This window comes from Python bivittatus, unplaced genomic scaffold (genome assembly GCF_059951505.1).
Source record: "Python bivittatus isolate LINGU-HERP-01145 unplaced genomic scaffold, Pbiv_v1 ctg000680_np1212, whole genome shotgun sequence".
Classification (NCBI taxonomy): domain Eukaryota; kingdom Metazoa; phylum Chordata; class Lepidosauria; order Squamata; family Pythonidae; genus Python; species Python bivittatus.
The window spans coordinates 5839860-5849917 of NW_028277095.1; the positions used below are offsets into that span (position 1 = coordinate 5839860).

The 10058-nt window shown below is 45.7% G+C and overlaps 1 protein-coding gene across 1 annotated transcript; it reads left to right on the top strand.

Moving 5' to 3' along the window:
• Positions 1-67: 67 nt before the first annotated feature.
• On the top strand, positions 68-7690 carry MAT2A (methionine adenosyltransferase 2A). The gene is made up of 9 exons (XM_088151907.1): positions 68-289; positions 3412-3489; positions 3605-3727; positions 3842-3954; positions 4056-4199; positions 4317-4535; positions 4716-4898; positions 5848-5981; positions 7461-7690. Exons 1-9 carry the CDS (start codon positions 211-213, stop codon positions 7561-7563), a joined length of 1176 nt encoding a protein of 391 aa, XP_088008033.1. The 5' UTR covers positions 68-210; the 3' UTR covers positions 7564-7690.
• Positions 7691-10058: the final 2368 nt, after the last annotated feature.

Below are 10058 nucleotides of genomic sequence, written 5' to 3' on the forward strand. Positions count from 1 at the left end.
GTGGGGCGGGGTTTCTCCGGAGGGGGCGTGGCCTCGGCCTATAAATCCCGGCGGCCAGGCGGGGGGCCCCCTCATTCCTCGCCAGGCGCTCGAGTCAGCCGTCGGCGTTACTGAGTCGCGCGGCTTTGGGGCTCCCCTTCCCGCTCTCGCTCCCGGGTGTGACTCCTCGCTCTCTCCGCTTGCCTCGCAGTGTTCGCCGCCGCTGCCGCCATGAATGGTTTCCGGGACAGCAGGATCGAGGAGGGCACCTTCCTCTTCACCTCAGAGTCGGTGGGGGAAGGGCATCCAGGTGAGAGGAAGGGGGGCCTGAGGGACCCGGCTGTAGAGGCGGGAGGGGGCGAGGACGGGCGCGCGCCGCCGCCTGATTGGCCAGCGCGCCCCGGCTGAATGACGCACGGGCGGCCGAGGCTCTCGGGCCGGAGGGCGGCCGGCCGGCCGGTCACTCGACCCGCGCCCCCCTCCCGGGTTTAGCGCCCCTCCGCTTCGAGGGGGACCCGCGCGCAGCCCCCCTTTCCCGCCCTCCCGGGACGGCCACGCGGGCCAACCGGCGAGCGGGAACGGGACGAGATGACGAAAGCGGCCCTCGCGCGCACGCGCACTCCCTCCCGCTCATAATCGGCGGCGCGCCCCGCATTGCAGACGACCACGTGGTGCCCGCATGGCGAGATCTTGGGAGGGGAGGATGGATGGTGGGGTGGGGTAAGAAGGGGGGGGAACACCACCTCCCCATATTTTGCAGAGGGGCTCTTCGGGGTGGGGGGTATCCGAGACTTAACGGTGAAACTGCTAAAGGCTTTCTGAGTAAAGGGAAAATAAGAATTAAAAGAGCCGTGGGAGGTTTGAGGAAAGGCTTTAAGGTTTAATGGGAAGGATGAAACCCGCTGGCCAGGGTCGAACGTCTGTTCCCCTAAGCAGATGTAGGTTTAAGGAAATAACATTCGTCCTTCAGCTGCTCTGCAACAAAGGAATGCGTTCTGCCTGCAGAAGGAATTGAGAACATGGTCGGGCTTAGGACAAGAGGAGCAATTCTGGCTTGGATGCCCAACGATCTCGAAGAGGCATCTTGCATTTCCATTGTCCTCCGCCATGATGTCTGAGCAGCGGGGGCACTTCAGTTTGAAAAGGGCCGATTTTCAGCAATGGGAAAACCGGCTTTTGTGCTGTGTTAGTCTAAATGGAGTATTTTCTAAGACGCTATAGGAATAAGATGCTTTTGATGCAAAATTGGGGTGGGTGGGAAGTCAGTGCATCAGCGAGTCTCTCCTACAAAAGAGCAGGAAGAACCGGTATGTCGTCTTTTCCGCCATTGACATGTAGCCATTGACATGCCATGTGGTTCATATTAAAGAGTAGCACTGTGTAATGTTCCCAGCAGAGTGGATCAGACTCTTTATGGTCTCATCCTCTTTGTGGAGTAAATGTCAAAGATTTGATAGTAGTAGACATAAATTTAACACGTACTTTGTAAAATGAACTGAGGCCATGTCTCTTCTACTTATTGCTCATTAGTTCCTTTCATACCATAGTTAGGCATCTTAGACTTGTTCAGGGAGCCATGCTGTTGAACAACATCTCAAAGGTCATCTAGCCTAACTACCTGCTAATGCAGAATCTCAGTTGCTAAAAGATATACAATAACAGGCTAGATGATCTTCTAAATTTCTCTGGAAGGAGAGACCACTAGTTGATTTCCTGAAATTTGTTCTGAATCCCTAGCTCTAGTTTATTTTGTGAAACTTATAAAATTACATTTTAGTATAGAACTACATCAGTATGTATATTATCTTTCTCTGAGATGGTGCCCACCAGATTATTGAATGACATTCCAAGACATGTAAAAGACAGTGAGTTGGGAAGATCTCTATTCTTCACTCTGAGGGGGAAGTTAATTCTAAAATAGCACATTTCTGAAAGCTGTAGGAGCAAGCATAATTATCTAACTTTTCATAGTAGTGCTCGAGGTTGCTGCATTGTCTAAGGCTAAGCTGTAACATTTATAGTCTTAGGTGCTCCAAAGCCAAACTATTATCAAAGCAATCCAGCATTCTATTCCACAGTAATCGATCATGCCGACAAGAAACCCACAAACAGGAATGCAGTAATGCTTTTCCACTTACTTCACCTCCAAGATTTGTAGTCGTCATCTCAATATGTTGCACAGTATGAGCCAAATCTTCCATGTTTCTGCTTTATTGGGTGATCAATAGTTTTAGTATTATGAGAAATAGAATTCCAGATATGTTCTGTGTTAAGGCGTCCTTTGGCATAATTTATACATTCCTATCATGTTTTCTAAGGTTACCATTTCCTTGTAGAAGAGTTGGGATTCATAAGTGCTAATTGAACCAAGTATTTTTGCATTGAAAGATCACTTCTAGGGTAGTTATTTTTTAGATAGAAAAATAAGGCTGCAAGTGTAAATTGGTAGGTGGCTCTGTTAAAGCTCTAGTTGACTGTAGGATATTTGGTTCACATTCAGGCATTTTCAAGGGAATGTGAAAGACTTAATACCGAAGTCACCATTATTTACTGTAAGGTTAAGTTTTCCTATCCCATTATATGAAAAGTGTCTATATGCAGGTCTTAATAATTGGGGGGGGGAAGAATGCCTACCTAGTGAACAGAGTGGGTTGAGTAAGTTAAAAGTCCCTAGTATCAGGAAGAGCCACTTTGGTGTAATGGTTAAAGGTGCCAGGCCAAAAACCAGGAGACTGAGTTCTAGTCCTGCCTTAGGCACAAAAGCCAGCTGGGTGACTTGGGCCAGGCACATTTTCTCAGCCCTAGGAAGAAGGCTATGGCAAACCACTTCCAAGAATGTCGCTAAGAACATAGCATGGACTTCTCCAAGCAGTCACCAGGGTCAAGCTTGACTCAGAAGTTCACATAGTAGCATCTAGATGACTGCAGCTTTGTTGTTCCTTGGGTAACTCCTATGAAGAACATTTGAGCAGTGAATTAGCAGAAACCTAGTTTTAACATCATCTCAAAACCAAGCCAAGAACCTATATATAAATAACTCTTGATAAAGAGTGTTTGCAAAAATTTGCTAAGCCATCTTTCATGGTTTATTGGGCTTGTGCACCACCAACTTAAATCTAGCCCATGTGACCCTTTAATCTAGGCTTTCCTAAGAATAGCTTGTTTACAGGAAATGATGGCTGCTCCCAGTTCATATACTAAGAGTTGGGTTAGCATGAGACCCTGCCTGGATGGTTGTGCAGGACAGGGGCGGGCGTGTGTTTGCATTCATGTAACGGCCCCATTTTAAATTTCCTGAAAGAGCAGGGATGACCAGAACAGACTTTGAGAAGGAGGGGTTATTTTAACTGGTCAGTGAAGTAACAAGTTTCTTGAAATGTGAACTAATAGCTCCTTGAAGCCTAGAGAGTAATGGAAACCTTTTGTTTTCAGATAAGATCTGTGATCAAATTAGTGATGCTGTCCTTGACGCGCACCTGAAGCAAGATCCAAATGCAAAAGTAGCGTGTGGTGAGTACTCTTGGCCCTTTATAGAAGGGCTGAGCAATCTATATTAAGTACTTTACCAGTGAAAGAATTCTGTTGCCCTTGGAACTGATAGCATTTGATCTGTGTTCTAATGTAGAAACTGCTGCAAAGACAGGAATGATTCTCCTGGCTGGGGAGATCACATCCACTGCTGCGGTTGACTATCAAAAAATTGTTCGTGAAACCATCAAGCATATTGGCTATGATGATTCTTCAAAAGGTGAGTACATTGGATGCCTGCTAGGCTGGCTACCTTTTTGCATTCTGGTTTTGATCAGGAAGCTTTTGATTTTGAACAATTTCACATACTCATCCTAAGGCTTCTGTGTTTTAGGTTTTGACTACAAAACTTGCAATGTCTTGGTTGCTCTAGAGCAGCAGTCTCCTGACATAGCTCAGGGCGTGCATCTTGACAGGAAGGAAGAAGACATTGGTGCTGGGGATCAGGTTGGTATTAAGGGGTCATTGATTAATGGGTACAGAGTGTGGATTCCTAGAATATGCCTGTTTGAGTCTAAGGCTTGTTCTGCATATCATCCTCACTTTAGGGTTTGATGTTTGGTTATGCTACTGATGAGACCGATGAGTGCATGCCCCTGACTCTCCTCCTAGCACACCAGCTGAATGCAAAACTGGCAGAACTCCGTCGAAATCATATTTTGACTTGGCTGCGACCAGATTCTAAGACTCAGGTAAAAGCAGTTGGCTCTTCTGCTTGAATGGCAAAGCTGGAAACCCCACTTTAAGCATGCTAGATTCCTTTTCGATCCTCATACAAAATGTGGGTGTTCCTTTTGGCTCCCTTCCAGGTGACCGTTCAGTACAAGCAGGATCGTGGTGCCGTCATTCCCATTAGAGTCCACACCATTGTCATTTCCGTTCAGCACGATGACAGAATTGGACTGGATGAGATGAGAGATGCCCTGAAGGAGAAAGTGGTCCGAGCTGTTGTGCCTGCAAAATACTTGGATGATGATACTATTTATCATCTGCAGCCTAGTGGCCGATTTGTGATTGGTGGCCCCCAGGTACGTCAACAGTTGGTTTTTTGCTTATTGTCTGATCTGGGCGTTATTATTGGCAGCTTGCTGAAAGGTGACCTCAGCAGGAAAGCTCAGACGCACTTGGCAGTACTTTGTAACAAAACCAGGACTTTGCAAGATAGCTTTCAGTTAGCAGAGATGTAACAAACACAATTATTGTTATAGGGAGATGCTGGCTTGACTGGCCGGAAGATCATTGTTGACACTTACGGTGGTTGGGGAGCTCATGGAGGAGGCGCTTTCTCTGGTAAAGACTACACAAAAGTTGACCGTTCGGCTTCTTATGCTGCTCGCTGGGTTGCCAAATCCCTTGTAAAGTCTGGCCTGTGTCGGCGAGTGCTCGTTCAGGTATGTTCAGCTTGTTTCTTGGGGGCTAAAAGGTGCTTGGCCCAATTTCATACAGATATACTCATCTTGATGTCCCCTATTGGGGGTAAGCAATGTTGTGCAAGGTGCGGAAGAAGAATAAAATAAGCCAGAGGGATTAATGGCATAAGATGGGAAAAGGGAATATAGCTAAATGTAGCATGCACAACTCTATTATATTAGTCCATGCTTTTCTGGTTTTGTAAACAATGCTTGTTTCCATCCTGTCTAAGTGCTAAATCTGGCCTATTGAATTTGGTATTTCTAACCGAGCTGAAGTTCATCAATTCCATCCAGTAATTATTTTCTTGCCCTTCCCCTTCCTCTCATCCCATTCATTCTTCCTTCATATATGTGTACTGTGATTCAGTCTTCTGTGTCTTCTTTCTGGCTGGGCCACTTTAAAGTACTTCTTTCATACTGGTGCCTCTTGTATTCATTTGGCATCCATCCATTCATTCTTGACTGTTACCTTGTTTTGCTACCTGCTTCTTAACTACCCAGTCCTCTTGCATTCAACTTCTGTTTTTCTCCTGCCATATCCAACCCTTATATCCATTATAAGTGAGCAAAAGCAGTCATACCCAGACACATTTGTTCCCTCCCTTTTCCCTTTGAAGCGCAACTACTCTAGTCTTTCAGGTAATTTTGAGATCCATATTCTGTGCCCCATCCAGTATTGGCTACAGATGGTTTGGGTCTTCGATCAACAATGTGGTATTGCCTGTATCCCAAAAGTACATGACTTAGTGTTGAAATAACATCACTGTCAGCATTATAAATAAAAGCATTAGAGAGGATTATGTGGAAAACATTGGACATAAAATATCTTGTATAATTTTGGAGTAGTAGCATGAAGAGGTAAGGGATATCTTAGTTGGTGGCCAACCCACTGTATACTTTTCTATTTGTGCTTCCTCTTTGCTTGCAGGTATCTTATGCTATTGGAGTGGCCCATCCCATATCAGTCTCTATTTTCCACTATGGCACCTCTCAAAAAACCGAGCACGAACTGCTGGACATTGTGAAGAAGAACTTTGATCTTCGCCCGGGGGTCATTGTCAGGTAAAACATGGTAGCACGTGTCTGTGTCTAAAAATGGAAAATAAATGGGGGATAGGAAGGATGGGGTTAGGCATAAACAAGCCACGGCCGTTGGGCAAAACTGCCCTTAATGTGCCAACGTTTTGTCCTTCCTTCTGCTGTATGCACCATACCCACTACGAAGAGACAGAGGAAAGCGGCCTGCCGAGCACGGCGTGTCTTGGTGTGTGGTCACAGGAGATGGCTACAGTATCAAATCAGAGGTGACGTCCCTGCATTATGGGGGGGAGTGTGCGCTTGGATACCTCTAGCTAGCAGCGCTTGCTCTTTGATATGTGACCGTCAGCCCTTCAAGGTGGATTAGGCTAGGAAGCTAGTGTCATGTAGGTCAATACTACTTTATTGAAAAGCTCTAGTAACAGAACCTTGCAAGTCTGAATGTGCTTCCCCCCTCCTTCCCTTTATCTTTTTGAGAACTAAGGGGGGGGTCCTGTCTGAGATGTTTACTCACACTACATTCTTGCTCCAGACTCTTGACTTCTTTTGTCTGACCGTTGTCTTGGTAGCAGCTCTTCCTCCTGTCCCTCAAGGGCATTCCCTCTTCCCTCTACAGCGACAGTCTTGGTGGGGTGGTTCCCTCAGACGCTGTATGCTAGTTCATGGAGTAACATGCCTGGGGGATCCCTAGAAAGCAAAATGTCTTTTGAGAGGCTGACCTTACGGACGTATCTGTAGATACTTCCAGGTTGTTTGATCTCCAGAAAATCTAATGAGTTGAGCTTACTACGTAGTACCAGCTAGGCTTACAATTGAAGTCTTTCTTTTGAACAATGCTAGAAATGTATGAGTAATTTGTAGAGATTTTAAATAGCTATACGGCAAACATTATATGATGTCACTTGGGAGTAACTCCATGCCCAATATGGTAATAGAAACTTCTATGGGTTTCGTATTATCCTGATTGAGCTGAGGCAAAGGAGTCATTGGTTGGCCTCTCTTTTAGAAACATAGAAGAAAGTTGCCGATAGCTGAACCTTAGTTACCTTTTTTGTTCAGGAGGCTAAATATCCTGTATAGGACTTCGTTTTGACTTTGGGGAAAGTCAGCCTTAGCTCTGCAGACAGGTAGTGCAGGTCTGTGCCTACACCTGTTAGGAAGTGCTACTAGAAGTCTCTGGATTGAGGTGGGCTGATGTTGAGATAGGAAGTATCATGCCTTCTGGAGAGCTATGTGGTCTGCCACGGAAGTAGTCATTCATAAGTAGAAGGTAAGTATTTCATGCTCTCAGCTTGAGCCCGGGGGCTTAGATTTCCAAGAAGCACATTGGCATTGCTGTTTGCGACCCCTTAAAGGGTGACTCTTACCTTTCGTAGAAGGCTGATGATCTCTGGGGCCAAGAGTGTTGACCATCCCTGCTAATAATGGCCCCTTGAGATGTTGGTGCTTTTTGCTTTGCTTGGGTGAATGCTGTGTATTGAGTTACGGACTTGTATATTCCAGGGATCTGGATCTGAAGAAGCCTATTTATCAGAAGACTGCGGCCTATGGTCACTTTGGTAGGAACAACTTCCCCTGGGAAGTCCCCAAAAAGCTTAAATACTGAATATGTTGGGCTTCTTTCCCCAGACCTGTTGGTGTACATTACAGAGAAACCTTCAGGCTCCTTTGTGGGAAAGAGCCCCAATCCCTCAATTGGTCCTATCCTTCTCTGCTCTTAACTTGGCACACTGTTCATTACCATGAATATCAGTCCTCTGGGGACCGCAAATTGCACTGTGCTTTCTCCTCTGCCCAATGCGCTTGACGTACAAGTAGAGCCAGTTGAGCATAGGCACAATACAAGATCCATAGAGAAGAAAGGCTGTAAGCAAAACAGTGCTTCAGCCTAATCTTTTGCTTTGCCCAAAGGCTAACCTTACCTTCAAAAAAAAAAAAAAAAAAGCCCCAAGAAACTTCCCTTGTGATGTGCACACAGTCCGTGGTTTCATCTCCTCTGCCCAGACGCTTAGAGCAGGGCGGTGCGGCAACTGTTTTTGGAGAATGTCAAGGCTGCCCCTCCATTGATTCCTTAGGAGCAGCGGTTGCCTAAGCAGAGAGCTTGCATGTGACACAACTCCTGTTTGGAACTCCAGTGCAGTTCTGTTGAAGTTTCTTAATGGAGGCAGTCCTGGTTCTGTGCTCTTAAATTCAGTCAGCACCATCGTGTCATTCTTTTCTGCTCTGTTTTCTTTGAGGTTCAACATAATTTTTTTTTAATCCTATGCAGTTTTAGCACTAGCCAGACCTCACCAACTTTATCAAATGAGCACTGACCAATCTTGGTATAACATAGAGAAGTCACAGGATTGTACCCCAGAATCTGTAGGCTGCACACTTTTCACTTTTGGCACCTGGATTTTTATTATTATTTTTTTTTGGTTAGAGCCAAGAACTTCATGTTGCACAAAATTCCCAGTTTACTTTCAAAGTCAAGTCCAAACTGCATTCTGAAGTACTGGTGTAGCTACAGAGAAGCCAGTCCCCTTCAGAGCACACGTGCAATTGGGAAGGTCGTGGGAAGACACCTACATACTTGAAACTTTTTAATAATTGCTTATTTATTGTGTTTGGGATGGGGTGTGAGTACAGAGAAGCCCTTGTCTCAAATGGCAGCTTTTAAACTTTATTTTGACACCATGAATTCCTTGACAGTTCCCAGCATTCCCTGATAGGCCAAGGTGTCCTACAGAAAAGCCTTGGGTATAACCTACAGGGGGTCTGGCTTGTGTAAAACAGGGGAGGGCAGTGCTGGGGGGGACTGACCTTGGGAGAGGCTAACTTGGCTGGTGTTGTACAGAGAAGCCAGCTTGTTTACTTGCCCATCCGATGGCCAGGATCCTAAACAGGAAGTGCCTTTTGCGTTCCACTTTTTTTTTTTTTTTTTTCCTGGGCGTTTATTACATATGTCTGGTTCTTGAAATTCCACATTAAAATCTTAATAAAGTGCTAGGTTCTATCTTAAACAATTTATGGTATGTGTCTGGTTTGAATTGCAAGGGTAAAAGAATGGCCTTCCTCAACAGGTGGTCATTTCCTGCTGCTCTACTGATTTTCACGGGCCGATAAAGACACGGAGAATATTTATTAAGTTTTTACCCCACTTTTATTATTTTTTATAAGCAACTCAAGGCGGTGGGCATAATACATTGAATAATACATTTAAATGTGGCTGTGACACATTCCCAAAGTAAGAATCTGCCTCAAACATACGTGTGTGTAGGAGGTTGCCTCTCCTGGTTGATAACACTGGGCACAAATGTCCCCTCTGTCCTACCTAGCAGGCCAGGGGATAATGGCTCGAAGGTTCTGCCTGTTCCTGGAAGCGATTCCAGGCCATTTTCAAAAGGCCAAGCCCCTCCTTTCTGGTTGACTGCATAGAGACCTGGGTCACTCCTCATCATGATGCGTGGCTGCACGCTGCCCTTTTCTCTAATGTTGACTCTAGCATCACGAGGTTAAAGGATGGGTTTTATGGCTTGTTTTGCGTGAGCCACCTGACCTGGGAAGCGTAGCCGTGTGGCTCTAACATGGGTCTTCTGCTTCTTCCCCAACGGATGACCTTTTCCCCACCTTAAGCCATTAAAACGGCTTTGCCTTTCCCTAAAGAGTTCAAAGCTGGTTTTGCTGTTCTTTAAATGGGAGCGTGGGACCGAGATGCATCCACTGATCTCAAGGAACGCATGGTGAATGTTACGTGGGGCTGAACAGAGAAGAATAAGTAACAGAAGAGTGGATTAACAAACTCATAAAACAGGGCCAAAAGCCCCCCAATGCCTGCCCTGCACTGATGCTCCCAAACCAAAGAAGACTGCGCTACTACTGTCTTGCAGTGTTTGCACACCCTGCTGGGCCACTAACTGGCTAAACGCAGCTTATGAGTGTAGGCCCAGCCAGTGTAATCTCTCAGCTTTTGTCACATGGAGAAATGGGGAAAAAAGCAGACTTCCATATTAAAAGCTAATGTTTTGTATTTTTAATACACTTGTGCTCTGAAGTAGCCAACCTTGTCTGGGCTCAAGCAGGGTTATGCCTAGTTAATACGTGGATGGGAGACCACCC

What these genes read in the sequence shown, in the direction of transcription:
- MAT2A (XM_088151907.1), top strand. Translation starts at nt 211, where the DNA reads ATGAATGGTTTCCGGGACAGCAGGATCGAGGAGGGCACCTTCCTCTTC. An exon ending in GGTGGGGGAAGGGCATCCAG is followed by an intron (nt 290 to 3,411) that starts GTGAGAGGAAGG and finishes TTTTGTTTTCAG; the next exon opens with ATAAGATCTGTGATCAAATT. An exon ending in CTATGATGATTCTTCAAAAG is followed by an intron (nt 3,728 to 3,841) that starts GTGAGTACATTG and finishes TCTGTGTTTTAG; the next exon opens with GTTTTGACTACAAAACTTGC.